At 49.0% G+C, this 19,695-nt stretch overlaps 1 protein-coding gene across 1 annotated transcript in view; it reads right to left on the reverse strand.

Moving 5' to 3' along the window:
• Positions 1-1,572: 1,572 nt before the first annotated feature.
• Map3k21 (mitogen-activated protein kinase kinase kinase 21) overlaps positions 1,573-19,695 on the reverse strand; it is a 32,138-nt gene continuing 14,015 nt past the window's right edge. The window contains exons 3-10 of the mRNA XM_041649419.1: positions 16,193-16,341; positions 14,729-14,904; positions 9,530-9,770; positions 8,002-8,124; positions 6,616-6,766; positions 5,595-5,692; positions 3,912-4,655; positions 1,573-2,320 (exon numbers count right to left, since the gene is read on the reverse strand). Coding sequence (XP_041505353.1) covers positions 1,959-2,320; positions 3,912-4,655; positions 5,595-5,692; positions 6,616-6,766; positions 8,002-8,124; positions 9,530-9,770; positions 14,729-14,904; positions 16,193-16,341 — 2,044 coding nt within the window. The 3' untranslated portion in view covers positions 1,573-1,958. The remainder of the gene's footprint in view (positions 2,321-3,911; positions 4,656-5,594; positions 5,693-6,615; positions 6,767-8,001; positions 8,125-9,529; positions 9,771-14,728; positions 14,905-16,192; positions 16,342-19,695) is intronic.

Consider the following 19,695-nt stretch of genomic DNA (forward strand, 5'->3'; position numbering starts at 1 on the left):
GCAGAAACCCCCCCCCCCAGTCCTGCCATCTCCTGTGCAGAAACCCCCCCCCCAGTCCTGCCATCTCCTGTGCAGAACCCCCCCCCCCAGTCCTGCCATCTCCTGTGCAGAAACCCCCCAGTCCTGCCGTCTCCTGTGCAGAAACCTCCCAGTCCTGCCATCTCCTGTGCAGAAACCTCCCAGTCCTGCCGTCTCCTGTGCAGAAACCCCCCAGTCCTGCCATCTCCTGTGCAGAAACCCCCCCCCAGTCCTGCCATCTCCTGTGCAGAAACCCCCAGTCCTGCCGTCTCCTGTGCAGAAACCTCCCAGTCCTGCCGTCTCTGTGCAGAAACCCCCCAGTCCTGCCGTCTCCTGTGCAGAAATCCCCAGTCCTGCCGTCTCCTGTGCTGGCAGTACTGGGGAAACTGCAGGCTTGGAGAAAAACAAGATTACACGACACGTATGCCCATAGCACACAGGTTCTTCAAACACAGCTAGCCATGGATCGTTTGTTTTTTAAAGACTCCTACAGCATGAAGAAAATTCCCACCTCTGGCTCCTAATGGAGGAAGAGACATTTCTGCAGTGAAACCTACAGAGCACAAAATGTGATGATGGCCAAATATTAGAGCCTGATCTCAAATGATGCGTGGCAATTACTGCTAAGGTCTGAATGTGAACCGTCCTCCGTTGGCTCACATCTGGTCCCCCAACAATTACTGCTAAGGTCTGAATGTGAACCGTCCTCCGTGGGCTCACATCTGGTCCCCCAACAATTACTGCTAAGGTCTGAATGTGAACCGTCCTCCGTGGGCTCACATCTGGTCCCCCGACAGCGGTGCTCTTTGGGAAGGTATAGAAACAGGGGAAAGAAGCTCAGTGAGGGTGTGTCTTTGGCTGTACCTTGCCCTGGTCTTCCTTGGTCCCTCTTTCTCTGCTTCCTGTCCACTATGATGTGAGCCACCCAACCAGGTCCTCCTCAAAGGTGCACTGATTCCTCTGAAACCGTGAGCAAGATAAATAATTCCTCACTTTATATCATGCTAAGGTATTTGGTCACATGACACAAAAGTAGCAATGGAGTTATATTCAATAAAACTTTTAAGAAGTATTTTGGCTTTTAATGGTGTGTGTGTGGTGTGTGTGTGTGTATGTGTGTGGTGTGTGTGTGTGTGGTGTGTGTGTGTGTGTGTGTGTGTGTGTGTGTGCATGTTGGTATGTGCATGCAGGTGCCCGTGGAAGCCAGGAGGGCACTGGATGCCCTGGAACTGAAGTCACAGGCAGTTGTGAGCCAACGGGCATAGGCACTGGGGACTGAATTTGGGCCCTCCAAAAGAGCTCTATGCATGCTTAACTGCTGAGCCATCTCTCAAAGCCTCAGGCAAACTGTTATAAGTTCCCTTCTGTAAAACCTGGATGAGAATGTCCTATGTAATTCAGGAGTCAACTGGGCGTATTCCACATCACAAGGCTACTATTTTCTCTGGGTAGTTTACATAGGACTCCGAATTAACTCCAATCAATGGAGAACCATTTTTCCCCTCTATAAATAAATATCTTTACTTTTTAACATCACATTTTTATTGACAAGACATGAAACAGCTATTTCTGTTTTTTTGTTGTGCAAAACAAAGAAATCGACAGTGGCAAACAAAAACCCAAAAGGAGAAGAAAATGAGGAAAAGGACGAAGGAAAGAAGCAAAGAGGGCTGGTCACTGTAGTACAGCCTTGTGCCGTGGGCAGGACGTGGGTGAGAACGGAGCACGGAAGCTGGCCACAGTGACCTCGCCTCAGCTGACTGAACCTCTGTGTCTTTCAAGGCACTGGGTGACTAATGTCCAGTGGACAGCCAACAGTAGCCACTGGTGCACCTTGGAGTCGGGATCCAGCACTAGCACCATGGGCCACAGTGTGACACACAGCACACAGTGCCTCTCTGTGTCCACCTCAAACGGGGAATGCTGGAAGGGCAAAGGCACTAGGTCAGAAAGTCTTTCTCCAGGGCATAGATGGGCGGTGGGTATGTCACGCTCTTCACTCTACACAAGGGCACGGCACAGTCCCTGCTCTGGCCCTCCACGTTGGCATCCCGCAAGGAAGGTGCCTTGCACCTGCTCCTCTCCTGGGCACTGAGGAGACAGGCAAGGCCTGGCACTGCACGCTCCATGTCACTGGCCCAGGCATGCGGGGATGTTGTCCTCAGTGGATTTTGTGGTGGGGGAGGACATGCCTGACGGTTGCCCAGAACACCTTGGGGTTGCCCAGGAGAGCCCTGGCTTGCCAGCTCGCTCTGAGGACCAGGCGAGGCAGAGTGTGGTAGTCCTGAATCTCCAGGGGCACCTGTGGGAGAAGAAGGACAGACGATGTTCAGTGAGAAGACAGACCCTGAAGTCATGGGTGAAGGGAAAGATGAAGGCTATTCTGCTCAATGGTGGGGTTGCCTAGAGTTTCAACACGGCAATTCCACAGTCACTGGGGTGTGCTTTTCTTAGTGAAAACATGCCATTAGAACAGGAGTATTTCAGTCTGTAACATCCCTCCAGCCAGTTCACCCATTCTTCCCCGTAGCGAGGACATCAGCCACCGTGCCCAGATCATATACCTCTCCACAGGCATAGTCTCAGAGAATACCTGTATGGCATTAATGTAACCAATCACAGCAGTGCCTATACACTTATCTCTACCACGCTCTTGACCACAGGTTATTAGTAGACAAGCATGTTATAGTGATGTACCCAAGACCACAGACAGTGAACCTGAACACAAACCTCTACATGGTTAACTGTGACATCACCATGACCTGTGTGTGTGCCATGCACTCATGCACACATACGCTCACACATATGCGTGTGCACATGCATACACCACACACACACAAAGTCAACTCCAGACACACCCACCTATTTTCAGAGACGGTCTCTCACAGACCTGGGATTTGCCGACTTGGCTACCCTGGTTGGCCAGCAAACCCCAAACATCTGCCTGCTTCTCCCCGGGATTACAGGTCTGCACACCACGCCCAGGCTTTTGATGTGGGTTCTGGGGGTTGAATTCAGGGTCTGTTCCATGTAGAGCAAACATTTTACTCACAGAGCCATCTCCCCAGCCCCTGAGATGGGGTCCTCAAAGGTGTCTAAGCCAAAATAAGTTCACAGAGACAGGCCCCAGTGTAGTCTGACTGTGGGCCCTAATGAGATCCACAGATACCCAGAAGAACACGGGACACAGGGAGGGGGTTAGCAAGCCCAGGGGAGAGGCCTAAGGAAGACCCATCCCTGCCCGTGCCTTCAGCACAGTGGGAAAGGGGGCTCTAATGTTTATGCTGCTCCTGCTGCAGCTTTGTTACACCAGCCACCAATCACGCAGAGATGACAAGGACCTCGGTCCCAACACAACTACAGCATATGACCAAGGAGTGTCTCAGGAAGGCCTGGAGATAGCCGTGGTTAGCATTTGGGTTAGAGGGTTAGGATGAGGGTTTGGAGTTCGGGTTTAGTGGCTAGGGTTAGGATTAATGTTTAAAATTAGAGGTTAATATTTAGGATTAGTGTTGAAGGCTACGGTCAAGTGTATAGAGTTGGGGTGAGTGGTTTAGGGCTAGGGTTAGATGGCTGTGGTTTGGGACCGTGGTCAGCTCTTCCACTGTCTACTTGCTGGAATTTGGACCTAAGGCCCCATCTCTGCCCCCGGAGTTTGGTCTATCATTCATCACATGCTTTGTTCTGACATCACCTGATAATCTGAAGTTGCTAAGTCCCAATCAAGCCTCTTCCCAGAATCTAAATTCCAGTGATATTAAAGTTATAACAATGAAGAATAGCACTCAAGATCCATTTGAACAATATTATTAATTGAAATCATTAGAAAAGGCAAAACACTCCTCTCCCCTCTATAACGCCATCTGCATGGTTGCCCAACTACTCCCACCTACTTTGAGGTCGGAGAGGAGTTTCTTTGTATCCCATCCACGCATGATGGCGTCCCTTATCTCCTGCAGTGGCACAGGGTGGCAGCTTTCCCCCTGTCTGCTCCAGAAGGGCAGGTGACATGCTTCTCAACACACCACCATCATTCTTAAGTCCTGGTTCAGAGATGAGTTCACAGCTGCTTTCTGGGGTGGTAGAACAGGGATCTGGAGTGAGCATTATGGGACCACCACAAGAGATCCGAGTGCTCTCCAAAGATAGCACCTCCTCAGTCTGCAGCAAGCACTTTGTAGAGAGAGTCTTCGAGGAAAGGTTTGAGGCACTTGGCGGCAGGACAGAGGGGTCATCACTGGGTGTCCTGCCTGCAGTCTGTTGTCTGGTACTTGCTTGGCACCTAGAGACCCATGGAAGGGTGCCCTCTTGCTTCTTTTCCTCTTTGGGTAGTATTTTTTTGAGGGCCTGGGCTCCGTGTAGTTTCCTGACATCCACTCCCAAAGCCAGTGATGCCAGCAGCCCCCCACACTCACACAGAGCAGATTCTGTTTTCTTCCTCAGCAGGGGTGCCCCCACGTGGTTCACTGGGGAGCCTTTGGAGGGTCCCTCCTCCCGACTCTCAGCCTCTACTGGGTGCTCTCTCTGGCTGTCTTTGCAAAGAGGTAGACCAACATAGGCCTGGCCAGGGAACTTCAATTGCTTTGGTTTTCTATGTTCTAATCCATCAGGGGCAAGTTTCAGTTCTTCACAAGATCCTAAACAAAGGTACAAATGTAAACATTACGGAACTATTGCATAGCAAATACCACCATTTAAATGTGTACAAACACGCCAGAATCCGCGAAGCATCAAGATACAAACAGAAGGGCTGGAGAGATGGCTCAGCGGTTAAGAGCATTGCCTGCTCTTCCAAAGGTCCTGAGTTCAGTTCCCAGCAACCACATGGTGGCTCACAACCATCTGTAATGGGGTCTGGTGCCCTCTTCTGGCCTGCAGGCATACACACAGACAGAACACTGTATACATAATAAATAAATAAAAAAAATATCTAAAAAAAAAAGATACAAACAGAAGAATCACAATATACGACAGGAGCATAAGATATAAATGCACACACGCGCGCACACACACACATACACCTCCACCACACTAAACCAAAGCATGCAGAGGTCTTTCGGTGGAAGAACTCTTGTTTATTAAAAGGATCCCTCAGGGGGAGGGAGCATGGGGGTGGGCACAGCACCCAGCACACACTCAAGGCACACACCTCTAGATTTTCTCATGGCATGAAACACATACACAGGTGAATATAAAAGACCAGTTCTTTTCAGTACCAATTACCCTTGAAGGCTGCCAGTGGTTTTACCTCTTGAACTCAATTTACTAAATACAGCCCCAGCTCACCCTTAGCCGGGCCAACTAGACTATGCTAAACTCACCTGGGCCATATGGCTAAGTGGGACACTGGTTTTCTGTAAGATAAGAAACCATGATCTTCATCTCCCTGAACACGTGGAGCCCATTTCCTTAGCGCCATGAAGTCTGGATGCCAAACAACCTCTGGACTCAAGTCAAACTCTAAAGGACCTGCTGTCACCCCTCCAACCACCTGAAGGGCCACGTGAGATGATCCAGAGACCCCCCCCCCTCAGAGCTAACACCCCAACACACCCTGCTTTCTGAGATGCAGTTACCTGGCTGGTCCACAAACAATGAAGCCAATGGTGTGGTTTTCTGACTTTTTATTAAAAGAGACGACCAAGGACTGTTGCCATCTGACAGAGGCCTGACCCTACAAGAGAAAGACATTTGTGTTCACATAGTGGAAGTGCAGGGCCCTCAAATGCAATCTCTTTTTTGGTATGTATGTGTGGTGTGTGTGTGTGTGTGCGCGCACATCACACATACACATGGTTGCTTGTGTGTGGTGCGTGTATGTGTGTGTTTGCGTGTGTACTGCTGCACCTGTGTGTACCTGCATCTGAAGGGCAGAAAGGGATGTTGCAAGTCTTCCTCGATTGCTCTTTTTATCATATTGAGGCAGGGTCTCTCGCCCATTCTGGCTAGCATAGCAAGAGATCTGCAGTTTCTTCCTCTTGTGGGCCTAAGATTACAGGCAGCTGTCATGCCTGTGGCTTACATGTGTGCTGGAGCTGAGCTCGGGTCCTCAGGCTTGCGAGATAGTACTTTACCCACGGAGTGTCTAGCCCAGGAGCCATCTTTTTAGAGTTACAGAGAGTACCTTTGTGCTTTTGAATTTTGAAGACTTAACAAAGTACAAATATAATCTTTAAAAAATATTTTAGATTTGTTTGTTTACATGTTTGAATATTTTGCCCAAACATATGCGTGCAACCATATGCATGTTTGGTTCCCACAGAGGTCAGAAGAGGGTGATGGGTCCCCTGGAACTGGAGTTAGGGCTGGTTGTGAGATATCAAGTTGGTGCTGGGAATCAAACTCCAGTCTTCTGCAGGACTGAGCAATCTCCCCCACCCCCATCATGAAATAATACGTAAATATGTCAAGTTATTCACTGAGCTAATAATCATTGCATACAGTCAGTTCAACACACCACGGAGCACTAAGTTACTATCCAGATGTCTCTGCAAATCATCACTTCCCAAGAGGCAGGTCTATTAGCGCTACTACCCCAGTGTGTGCCACACGCCCCTCTTCACACACACACACACACACACACACACATACACGTACCGGTCTCGGCCCTCTGGTCTTTCTTTCACTTGAATGGAGCTCGGTCCCCACGTGCAACCTTTTTTCTTGAAATTCTTTTTCGCATCTTCGAAGTCTTCTTGTCGGAAGACGGCGTTCCGTCCCCAGGTTTTATGGCTCTCCTCCGAAGTCACTGCATGGACAACCCACTGTCACATACGATTCAACTAAAGTGTCCAAGAATCCAGCCAGGTACCTGGCAGAGCAGTGAGAACAGCTCATTCGCCCACCTTGGAAAACTACTCTTTGTGTTCGTGAAAAAAGAAAATAGCAGCAAGAAGACTAGGAAAAGACAATGAGCGGGAAGTTTAGAGACGGGGGATCCCCAGAAGGTCACCAGCGAGTGTGGGAACCTGTGTCAAAGAGGGCAATAGATGAGGACCCACAGCTGAGGCTGGCATCCCGCCTGCACACACTCTCCATGGCACATGCATGCAGACACTCGAACACATGCACAGACACACATTCTACACAGACACACACTGTACACACACATACACACGCTGTATACACACACACAGATTTCTTTTTTAACTACAAACCATACATTACTCTTTAAAACCGTGTGACTTTGCATTGCACGTTGTGGTGCACACCTTTAATCTCAGCATGCAAGGAGGCAGAAGCAGGTAGATCTCTGTGAGTTCAAGGCCTGCCTGGTCTATAATAAATGTAAAATAAAAGTTTTCAGGACCTGCAAGGTTAGCCATGTGTGTACATGGAGGTGAAGTTCGTAAAGACAGACATCTAACTTTCATCCAGCCATATGCCTTCTAGAAATAGGACTTCTATAAACACGGAAACAAATGTATCTTCTTTACATTGTAAGTGCTTGAGGAATGCTTAAGTTCTTTACTATGTTACTTTTCTGGGGTTAGACCTGGGTCCCGTGTGCCTAAGCAAGTGCTCTACCACTGAGCATGATGCCAGCCACTTCAGCAGAAGACAGGGATGCCTTCTGATGGGCCAGTGTCTTTGAGAGGACCTGGAGTCCTAGCTCTCGGCCCCCACTGCGTTGACACCATGTCACGTTTATGGTAGAGAGCAAGAGAAACTGGCCTAAAAGCCAAGATCAACTTCTCTGTGTTTGTTATTTTTTTAATTTGTTCCTTTCCTTCAGAGTCTCCTGTTGCCCGGCTTTGCCCTCATTAGATAGCTGAGGCTATCCTTGGTGTTCTTCCTTCTACCTCCCAAACGCAAGGATTACAGGAGTGCACCCCTGCACTCGGCCCCAAGGTCAACTTTTATATCTCCACTGCCACCTGTTTCCATCTGCCTCTCACTCCCTTCAGCCACTGTCAGAGCACACCCCCTCAGTGTGGCCACGCAGCAGTGGTCACACTGATGCAGAGAGAAGCAAACACTCACGCTGGATAGCTCGGAGGCGGGGCAGCATCAGGGGGCTGCTGGGCGGGCTGCAGAGCCGGCTGTCTGAGCTCCGGCGCTTGTCCAGGGTTGGGGAGGCCTGCACTGTGATCTTGTGCTGGAAATCTGTGAGAGAAAGAAGCAGCTTTTCAGGAATTACTTGATTTCCCTCGCTGTCCTCTGCACTGTCAAAAGACAGTGTCATCAGACAGCATCTCCCTTGGGCAGACTGGCTAATGTCTGAGCCCGTTTCTCAGCACGGCCCAGTGCCACGTCTCAAAGACACAAGTCAACAGGTAATTATTATTCTGTTAGGCTCAAGGAGGCGTGCGTTCATTTCTCTCTGTTCTTGACTGCAGATATGGCCAGTGGTTTCTAGTTCCTGCCTTGGTTCCCTGCACTGATGGACGGCAATGTGAGTCCTAATGCTGCCTCTGTCAGGACATTTTACTACAGAAACTTCAAGCTCTGTAATTTCATTTCTGCTGATGCTGTAGGCCTGGGGAGCAGGGCTAGAAAGTGGTAGAACAAGCATCCAAATCAAGTTGGCTAAGTCTAGAACCCAGGGTGTGAGTGTCTTTTCATAAGACACACACACACACACACACACACACACACACACACACACACACACACAACGTGGGAGGATCCAAACACGGGCTTTCCTAATCCTGTGCCAGAATTACGGCATTTTGCGCCATCCTGTGGTAGGAAGGAGCTACTGCATGCTAAATCCTTTGTGATTGAAGAAGTCCTTACAGCAGTAAATGCTCTTTGAAATCTTTTATGAGGCTCCAGCAAGCAAATAAATGTGTCGCTGAAATGTCCTCTTTATTTTTAGAAAGAAAAATTCCAAATCCAGGGCTTTCTGGGAATCTGGCAAAAAAAATAGCCAATTATATTAATAATTGAATAAACTCATGTTATCAGCTGAGCAATGGCTGCCCACAGAAATGGGGGGGGGGTGTTGTTTCAACTTCCTGTCGTTGAAGAGTGGGGTCAGCTGCAAAGAGCTCACACTTTCTTCTAACGTTGGATCGGTTCCATCCGAGTCCTGTTGTCGTTTCCCTGCCCCAAGTTTAGGAAATCATCAACACTAATGACGACAGCACACCCAGGACACAGCGTTTGTGAAGAAGAGGGGCTGTGAATTCCGAGTTTTCAGTTCCCTTCTCCTTTTTACTCTGTCTGGGACCCCAGGCCACACAACAGTCACCCACAATTAGGGTGTGTCTTCCAGTTAATAGAGAAAATCTTCTGCAGATGTGCCCAGGGTCTTGTCACTTAGGCGAGGATAGAGGCTGTCACACTGGCAGTCGGTACAAACCACCACCCCATCTGCCCATCACTAGCACTCTGTGATGAGAGCCCAAATTTCAGGTGCAATGAGAGCGCCCAACGACTATTTCGGATGTCAGCCACGGAACTCCCTACAGCAGCGTGTCAGCACCATGGTCCGTAGGCATCTGCACATTCGCTCATTCATTCATAAAATCATTCATTCACATTTTAACCTCCTGGCGGCACAAACCTGAAGGCAGGCTGATGCGGTGGCCGTCTTTGAGCCTCAGCCGGCCTCTCCTGAACCTCCCCTTTCTCTTTTTCACGTGCGGGGCCTCCTGGTTCAGCTGGAAGATGAGGACATTCAGCTCCCGCTCCAGCACGTCGATCTCGCGCTCTGCGAGCTGCTGCTCCCGGCGTCTGAGCTCCAGCTCCTGGGATTTCTGCTGTAGGGCGGCTCGACTCAGCTCCTCCTCCCGGGACCGCAGCTCCTGCAAAGTCGGGTCCCAAAGGAGATCAGTATGGGCTTCCTGCACTGCTCCCGGAGCCGGAGCCCTTCTCGGCAAGCTCACTGCACCCAAGCTCACCTGAGCTGCCGGCTACCCAGGCTATGATCAACCTAGGAGAACCAGTACCCAATGCAGGCACCCTCTCTTCTGTTAGTTCCCGACAGGGAAAGGCCTTGCTCCCCTTCACACCTGAGTTTATCATGGCTATATCCTCACCTCTCGCCTTTATAGGGGCCTAACATCACTGTTCTCAACCTGTGGGTCGAGACTCCCATAGGGTTGCACATCAGCTTCCATGTATATCAGATATTTACACTGCGATTCATAACGGTAACAAAATTACAGCTCTGAAGTAACAGGATAATTTTATGACTGGGGTCAGCACAACATAAGGAACTGTATTAAAGGGTCGCAGGCTTAGGAACACATAAATCATACATCAACAATCATCAACAAAGAACGCTGGGAATGACGTAACTTATTTACATTTCAAGAACCAGTCTAAGTAGCTCAAGCTGGTTTTAAGCTCCCGAAGCTGCCATAAAAAACCTGTAATTTCTAATCCTCCTCCCTCCACCTCTCCCCCACAAGACAGGGTTTCCTGTCTGTAACAGTCCTGGCTGTCCTGGAACTCCTTTTGTAGACCAGGCTGGCCTTGAACACACAGAGATCTGCCTGCCTCTGCCTCCCGAGTACTGGGATTAAAGGCCTGCGCCACCACCACCAGGGTCTTGCCTCTACCTCCTGAGTGCCGTGAATACAAACACAAGCTACCAGGAGCGGGGTACTGGCATGGAACCCAGGGCTTCGCAAATGCCAGGCAAACCTCCTACCAACTAAGCTACGTCCCTAGATCTGTGAATGACCCGCTTCAAAATTCAACCTGCAGTTACAACCCAATAACTTAAAGCAGTGGTTCTCAGCCTTCCCAACGCTGCAACCCTTTAACACCGTTCCTCATGCTGTGCTAACGCCAGCCATAAATTATTTCATTGCTACTTCACAACTGTAATTTTGCTGTGAATTGCAATATACATATCTGCATTTTCTGATGGCCTTAGTTAATCTCTGTGAAAGGGTCTTTCGACCCTGAGGGGTTGTGACCCACAGATTGAGAACCCCTGTGTTAAAGACTAATCCTCATGGCTACATGTTACATATAACTATAGCTCATAATCCTTTAGGGGAAAATGGAGAATGCCGCAAAGCTTTAAACCATCTTCCCATTTCTCTAATATGTTCTCTTCTTAATGGAGAGAAACATTTTGAGAGGTTGCATCTGTGCAGCTCTTGCTGCTTACAACACCCAGCAGCACACAGACATTAGTATATGCAGGCCAACAGTTGCAATTCGGACACTTCCATCTTAGCAGAGCCTCGTACTAAGCTCCAGTAGGAACTGCAGAGGATTCTTGCTAGGGCTGTGACCTTCCCAGGGCCTTGAGATAGGAGCAAGCACTCCTGGTTTTATGTGATACACAGGAGTTTAAACAGCAACCCCTCAAAGGGACTCATTCAACTAAGACACAGCGTGAGCGCCACAGCTAGCCAGAGACTACACAGCTCACATCTCTGAGCTTTGGACTTTTTCTAGGTGGACTCAGGGGTCATTTAAGCCAACCTACAAATATCAGAAAGCAAAGAGGAGCCCAGAAAACCGCTGTCCTCCCAACAGGACAAAAACAAAGGAGAGAGAGTCCACAGGACAGAGAAATGCATCCTTCCAAGCAAGGGCCCTCGGGCTACGCCAGCTCCACCAAGAGGACCAGAATTCAGTTCTGAGTGCTCTGATCTGGACTCATTTCACTACACAGTTCACATACACACAGCTACAGATGTGACTTGGCCTGAGTCCCAGGCCTTTCAACTGCTCGCCCGACCACATGCCAGCTGGCTCTGACGTACAGATGGGTCAGTATCGCCTCACTGGCGCGTGCCAGGTATAGACTGCTGTTTATCACTGGAAAGGAGAAAGGAAAAAGAAATGCTGTGCAATTTTGGAAAAAAAAAAATCTGTTTTTTTTTTTTTTTTTTTTTAATGATAGGGCCTCAAGTGGCCCTGTCTGGCCTCGAACTTACGGTTCTCCTGCTGTGCTTCCTGAGTGCAGGGGTCACAGACAAGGGCAACCCACTCAGCTGAGAAGCAGTTCTGAAGGAGTCCACACTGGAGATTAACCGCAGAGTGCCTGAGGGCAGACGGTGGTTTCCAATTCAGCAAAGCACCCACCCTTCTTCCACAGTCCCTGTTTTCAGTGGTGCTGGCGTTGGCCCCACTGGCTGCTGTTAACTGTGATCAGCAATCCCTTCTGCATCTTTCTGTACAAATTGAGCAACTTTGATTTTTAAGTCCCTATCAAAAGTGTTCATCCCCTACAATGACTTCATAAACAACACAAAGAATTTGTAAGGGGTTGCGGTTGCAGAGGAGCAGGATTGGTGGGAAAGCAGCCGAACTATACACCCTATTAAGGAGATTTTTAAAACTGGAAAAGCTGGGCTAGGGGCATGGCTCAGTTGGTAATGTGCTTGCCACACAAGCTCAAGGGCATGAGTTCAATCCCCAGAAACCACACATAAAAGCCATGCCTGGGAGCAAACAATTATAGATAGGAGGCTCCCTGGGGCTGCTAGCAGGTCAGTCTGGCAGAACTTAGGAGTTCCAGGTTCCAGTGAGAGACCTTGCCTCAGGAAAGTAAGGTAGAGAAGGATTGAGGAAGATAACCGAGGTTGACCTCACACACACACACACACACACACACACGCACACACGCACACACATAACAACAATAATAAAATAATAGTAGGAGTAGTAGTAATAATAATAATAAGCTTGATAAAGGGAGGAAGACCCGTGGAATATCAGAACATATGTGAATATTTGAAATCACGAGGCACAAATCTTCCTTCTGTCTATGTGGTTACCAACAGGAGTATTTGTCTGAAGGCTCAGTGGGGAATTTCTGGTCATGGCAAAATCATTTCCCTGCAAGAAAGGTTAATGGTTAATGAGGGCAAAGCCTTGTGGAGGGCCCAGGATGCCAGGTGCACACAGGGGACCCAGAGGCAGACAGCGATAAAAAGTCTGAGCGTGGGGAGGATTCACCATCTACGGGGTAATACGGACAGGAGCCAAGGGTTGAGCATTCACTGGAGTGTGAGGCCTCCTCCCTCAGCCAGTGAGTGGGAAAGGGAGATAGGGCACGTACAAAGGGCTTTCCACCCCACAGGAAGATGAGATTGGAAACCTCACAGCACAAAGAGATACACAATTGCATGTTCCAATCACCAATCACAAGGCCGTAGGGGCCGCTTGGAGGAGACAAACCAGACACTAAGGGAAAGCATCCAAAAGGATAGTAAGAAAATGGCTGTGCACGGTGGCAGCGTGGCATGCCTGCAGTCCCAGCATGTGGGAGGCTTAGCAAGAGGTCTGCGGTGAGGTCACGACAACCAAAACTACACAGTCAGTAGCAGAGTCGCCTGGGATGCTGTGCGAGGCACTGCCGCAAAGACGGGGAGAGGGAAGAAGAAGAAACTGCAGTGCTGGTGCCAAGCCGGAGACAGAGAGGGCTGTGCCCCTCTGCGAGCATCGTTTCAGAATCTTGCTCTATAGCACAAGAACCGCTCTGCTCCTGTGCTTACATCGGCGGATCAACACTGGCTATCAACTAAACCAAAGAACTGTAGGAGTTGTGTGATTTGAGGTCATTTTTCCTCAAAATCATCTGTCCCGTCATCCTTAAAATCAAGTTTCGTCACGGGTTTAAACACCTCACTTCAAATTCTTAAAAGTGAATTGGACAAGTGTACAAAAAAAGCAACTCAAAATTTTCCTATTGTTTTAAGTCAACCAAATGTGTAAACGCTTCCATAACTCTACAGAGTTTATCATGCCTTGATAATAAAGCATCCTTCCGAAAGCAGCCTCTATGTCTTCCTAATCTTAGCCAGGCCCAGTGGGAGGCTACAGAGCCCTGGGTCACAAAGCCCTGCCATCTTTCTCCTGGGGCACATGCTTACATGGTACTTACTAAGCAGGAGACATGAGCTGGGCACCATCTTCACACTTCCTGCTGTGACACTCTGTGGGAGTAACACAGAGTCCAAGGCCACTCAGCAGCTCCCAGCCGAGCCCAGAGGCATCCAGCCCCATCAGCCTGTTTGCCCAGAGCTCCAGGTACTCAGCTTGGTATGGACAGGCAACCCTGGTCATTCTACCCAAGCACCAGGGAAGGAGGTTGAATACCAACCAGCAAAGCCCTCTGACAGGCAAAATGAACTCCAGCTACACCTAACTCTAATCTCCACATTCTCCCAGCAAGATGGAGGTGGAGGCAGGAGAGTCACCAGAAGCTCATGAACCAGTCAGCCTGGAGTACCCTGCCTTATAAGGTGGAAGGAGAGAAGGAATTATTCTCTGACCTTTGCACCTGTGCCATGAACCAGGCAATCCTACACACATGCACACACACATACACACACATGCATGCACGCACAGGCACAGACACACACACACACACATACACACACATGCATGCACGCACAGGCACAGACGCAGACACACACACACACCAACATCTTCAAGCAACACAAATATGAAAGTAGCATGAAGTAAGGATTTGATTTAAAATACTCCAGTTTCAGAAAAAAAAATGGGGAGAAGAAGTGTGTAAAGTGGTCAAATTGAATAGGGCTTTTGGCAAGGCTCACTAACATACAGGTTTATTATGCTATTTCCTATCTCTTTTCCATTTGGAAATTTCCTAGTAAAAGATTATTTTCTTTCCAACTGTATGCTTTCAGTACTCTTTATTTTAACCTGAAGGGTAGCAAGCATCAATAAATGGTAGCATCTGAAAAACAGCAGAAGGCTAACAGCTGTCCCCGGCTGGCACTCCCAAGGTTTGTGGGTGTACGGGGCAGTAAGCCCACCCTCTCACCTTCTCCTTGGTTCGAAGCTCATCGAACATTTGCTGAATCTCCAGTTTCCAGTCTTCCTGCATGGAGTGGAAGGACTCCTGGGGCATCTCCGTCGCCAGCGCCCCTTCGATCTCTGTCAGCTGTTGAAGAATCAAGGCAAACGAAGGGCGGATGTGAGGGTCTTGCTCCCAGCATTCTGCAACGAACGAGAATCACATCACTTTCCCGACTGGGTACAGCTGGGATGATCTCCAAAGATGGCCACGTTCCCAATCTGACACTTGTCACTAAACCAAAAGTTCCTGTCTGCAGGGACTCCTGGAAATAGTAAGGGCGTATCAGTGAGCGCCTGAGTGCCCTGTGACCCCAACCCCCAGCACCACGTCAGAGGTGAGCAGAGACACGGTGGGACGAGCCTGCTGCTGCCCAAGTGTCGGTCAACACTTGGTTCACAGAGGCATGTTTACCATGCTGAGGTCTCGCTGCTGCTGCAGAATCACACGGCTATAAAACACAAGCCCCCAAGCCAACATCTGGAAGATGTTATTATTGCAATAGAAAGTCTAAGTAGTAATTCCAACACTAGAGAGGTTGAGGCAGGATCCAGGTCCAGCCTGGATTACACGGTGAGTTTGCAGCCAGCCTGGGGTACGAGTCTGAGGACAGCCTGAAATGCATAATAAATTTTCATCTAGCATGGTATACAGAGTGAGTTCAAGGCCAGCCTGGTGCACATAGCAAAACCCTATCAAGAAAATCAAAAATCAAAACTGATGAAGTAAATTCACAGCTCACAGAGAAAGGCAGCAAGCGTAACCACGAGTGGGGAACCAAAAGCCCAAACAAAGCCACTCTGCTGAGCCCTGAAGATGCTGATGATCACTATGTGGGCCTTCAGATGGAGGCTCAGAGCCAGCTCAGGGCTGTGCTATCTGCTGCATACAGTGGGACAGCGTCAGGAAAGGCCAGGCACCACTGATAAAGCTGGTGGCTTTAAGTTACACGCCTGAAAATGCCTGTGACTCACTTCTCCAGCAGAGGTGGAGTTTCTCAGCATAGCACACTTCAAAGAAAAAAAAAATGAGATAGGGTCTCATATTAGCCCAGGCTCGACTGGAAACTCAAAGCAATTCTCCTTCCTCAGATTCTTGAACACTGGGATTACTGACATGAGCTAGTGCATCATATTCATGTTTCCTTTGCTTTTAAATTTTTACATTTATTTATTTGTTCATTGCTCTATGTGTGCGGGCTCAGGTGTGCCACTGCATACAGTTAGAAGTCTGAGGACCACCCATGGGAGTCTGACCTCTTCTGCCATGTGGGAAATTGAACTCAGACTGTCAGCCTTGGTAGCAAAATGTCTTTATGTGCTGAGCCATTTCATTAGCGCACATAATGCTTTTTTAAAAGTTAGAAAACATGACTGTTCCCATACACAACTTTCCTCGACCCTAGGCTCTTGAGGTCAGGCTGAACAATACCTTTCATGAGCTTGGCAAACGGCTCAGGGCAGGTGGATGGAATGGGCAGCGTGAGCTTGTTGACGGCCACCCCATACGCCACAGCCAGTCCGTCGATGCCACGGTAAGGGACCTCGCCTGTGAGCAGCTCCCATAGCAGCACCCCATAGCTGGAAAGCAAAGTTCCCATGAGTGACTTGGGCTCAGCTCCCACTGGGATCAGCATTTCCAACTGACCCAAGAGCACTGCTCTCCCGGGATGGGAGGTGGCTCTGCCCCAGACCAGCTGGAACATGATGGGGCACACCTGCAATCCCAGCACGCAGGGGACGGAGGTGGGAAGATTATGACCTTCATGCTACACAGTGTGACCCTGTCTCAGAAAGCTCCCCCATAAGGGGTGTGGAGAGATGGCTCAGCCATTAAAAGAGCCCTGGCTGCTCTTCCAGGACTCTGGTCCTAGTCCCAGCACCAACACAACAGCTCCCTGCTCTCTCCAACTCCAATCCTGGGAATCTGATGCCCTCTTCAGGTCTCCACAGGCACTACATGTGTGTGATGCCCAATTTAGAAATTTTGAAAATAAAATTGGTTTATGGGGGAGTTAGTAGTTTTTAGAACTCTGACAGATAATTTCTTAAAAGACAGCTGAGCCAGGCAGTGGTGGTGCATGCCTTTAATCCCAGCCCTTGGGCGGCAGAGGCAGGCGGATCTCTGTGAGTTCGAGGCCAACCTGGTCTACAGAGTGAGTTCCAGAACAGGAAACAAAGATACACAGAGAAACCCTGTCGAAAGGAAGAAAGAAAGAAAGAAAGAAAGAAAGAAAGAAAGAAAGAAAGAGGGAGGGAGGGAGGGAGGGAGGAAGAAAGAGAAGAAAAGACAGGTGAGTTCACTTGACAAGATCTTTACTGCTCTTTAAAATGCACATGCTCAGCTCTGCCCTCAGAGGTCTGAACCACTAATTCACCGCAGGAAAGCTCTGAAGAGTCCCCACTGTCCCCAAGATGCTGCAGAATTTTCACCTCAGTTCATAAAAGCCACAAGCAGAGCAGCTCCTTTCAAAGTCTTTTTTCATAAATTCTATATTCTAGTTTGATTACAAGATAGTAGACTTCTATGCGGCTTTTGCATGCCCTTCCCTTTTGGTTAATCCTCCACCCAGCTGCTGTGTGTCCCCATCTTCCCTTCCTCTAGCTCCTTAAACAGTCCCACCCCCAGTTCTACTCCTCCTCAGATAGCACCTAAGTTCTGCTGCCCCTGCCCTGAGACGTCCCTCTCCCAGCAGCTCCCGTCGAGTTTCCTGACTTCCACAAGCATGACAGTTAGATTAGACGCTGCGTTGACTAGCAGGGAGGACGTGCAGTATTCATTTCCTTGCCTGGGTTACCTCACCCAGTATTATTTTGTCCAAGGCATCAATTTAGCCACAAGGTCAACCTGCCAAGCACAGGTGCCCCTCACACAGCAGTGGCGTGGCTGTTGTGGGGTGACCAAGAGCTCTCTGGTGGATCTGATGAAAATCTCCCCCGAGGTTGCCATGTGTGGAAGTGAGGGAGCGACTTCTGGCGTACGCAAAGATTAAAGTGTGGGTTGTGACTTTGGGGGTTTGACATAAGCCGGATTAAAGAACGAGTCTCTTGCTTGTCCTACAGGTTCGCTTTCCTCATCACTGTCACAAAGCCCTGAAGAAACCCCTGACCAGAGCAATCATTGTCCCTTACTCAAAGCTTCGGATGTCCTGTCCACCACGGTAGGGACGACACAGGGAAGCAATCTCAATGCACGCCATGGTCATGGAAGTATCATCCCACCCCTTTCTTCCTGGCTGCCACAGTGTGAGCAGCTCTGTTCCCCATGATGCTCTGCTTCCCCACAGGCCCAGGAAACAACAGAGCCAAAGGCCCACGAGAAGAAGGCTTTCAAACTGAGCATTCTTAAATTCAAAAGACAAACATTCTCTTCTTAAGGGTTAATCACCCTGGGAATTTTGTCACAGCCACAGAAAGCTGACTAACAGAAAACACGAGTCATTGCTGGGATGGTGCCTAACACTGTGGGTCAAAAGCCTTGGGTCAAGATTGTAGAAGGAGCTGGAGAAAGCCTAGAGTTCTGGAAGTCACCATGTCTAGTGGGGCTCAAGATGAGGACGCTGAAGGAAATGAGGCCAGGAATGACTGTGCCCACGAGGGCTCCAGCAGAAGTCACCCTACACACCACTTGAGTTACATCCCGGCAATGCTGACATCTTGCCCACATCCTGAGACTTTGAATGAGGCTGAAATTTGAAGGCAGGAGACTCCGTAATCTGAGAGAGAAAATTTCAACACAGCCGAACATTGGGATTGCGGCACAGTTATCACCAACTGCTTTTAGCAACTCGGATCAGGAGTGAGAAAGAGTGGAAATATTTTAAACACTTGCAGTTCAGCCAAAAAAGCCATATTTCCAATGGGCAGTGGTGGCGTACGCCTTTAATCCCAGCACTCGGGAGGCAGAAGCAGGCGGATCTCTGTGAGTCCAAGGCCAGCCTGGTCTACAAAGTGAATTCTAAGACATCCAGGACTACACAGAGAAATCCTGTCTTGGTCTCGGGGGAGGAGAGGCACATTTCCACGTGGCAGACAGACCTAGCCGTTAAAGAAATTATCAGCATTAAGAAGACAGGGACTTTGAACTGGAACAACCAGAAGGAAGTCTTGCTGTTCCTAGAGGGCAAAGTGTGGAGCTAGAAAATGAGGAAATTGTGAGGGAGACCTTCTGGAGTTAGAGCTACCAGGGGGAGCTGCCGGCAGCAAGCAGAGCCAGCTGAGGAGAAAGACCATCTGAGTAGCAGTTCACAGAACCAACAATCAGAGCTGCCCAAGCCACATTCTGCTGGCCTGTGCCCCAGACATCAGGCACGGACACACGTAGGCAGTTGCAGGGCTCAGTTTTGCTTTGCTCTGATCCCTCCCTGCTATTTTCTTATTCCTCCTTCCCAGAGCTCGGTGTGTCATTGTGTCTCAAAGTGGGTAACTTCCTTTAAAAAAAAAAAATCACAGCTGCCAGGTTGTTGTTGGTGTTGTTTTGTGTTTTGTTTGTTTGTTTTAGCTCAATCGGTAAAGTGTCTGCTTCTCAAGCAAGAGGAATTCTGTTCAGATCGCCAGCACCTATATAAAAGAGTCAGGCATGGTCTCACGTGTCTGTAATCTCAGCAGACAGGTGGATCCCAGGGGCCTGTTCACCCGCCGGTCTAGTCAATCAGTGAGCTCCAAACTCAAGCCTTATCTCAAAAGATAAGGTAAAGATAGCAGAAGACACTCAGTACCAACTTCTCACCTCCATGGGTGAACACACCGCACACACTCAATACACACATGCTTGCACACAATAACACACATATATGCATCCACCTAACATGCATGCGTGAACACACACTTAGTAACATACAAATTTTATAAAACACACATGCATTTGCATGTGCATACACAATCATATACATATGCACATATACACACATACTTAGATGTGGTGGTTTGAAAGAA

The sequence above is a fragment of the Microtus oregoni genome, unplaced genomic scaffold (assembly GCF_018167655.1).
Source record: "Microtus oregoni isolate MIOR12 unplaced genomic scaffold, Mior012 000004F_ref0000308, whole genome shotgun sequence".
Taxonomy (NCBI): Eukaryota; Metazoa; Chordata; class Mammalia; order Rodentia; family Cricetidae; genus Microtus; species Microtus oregoni.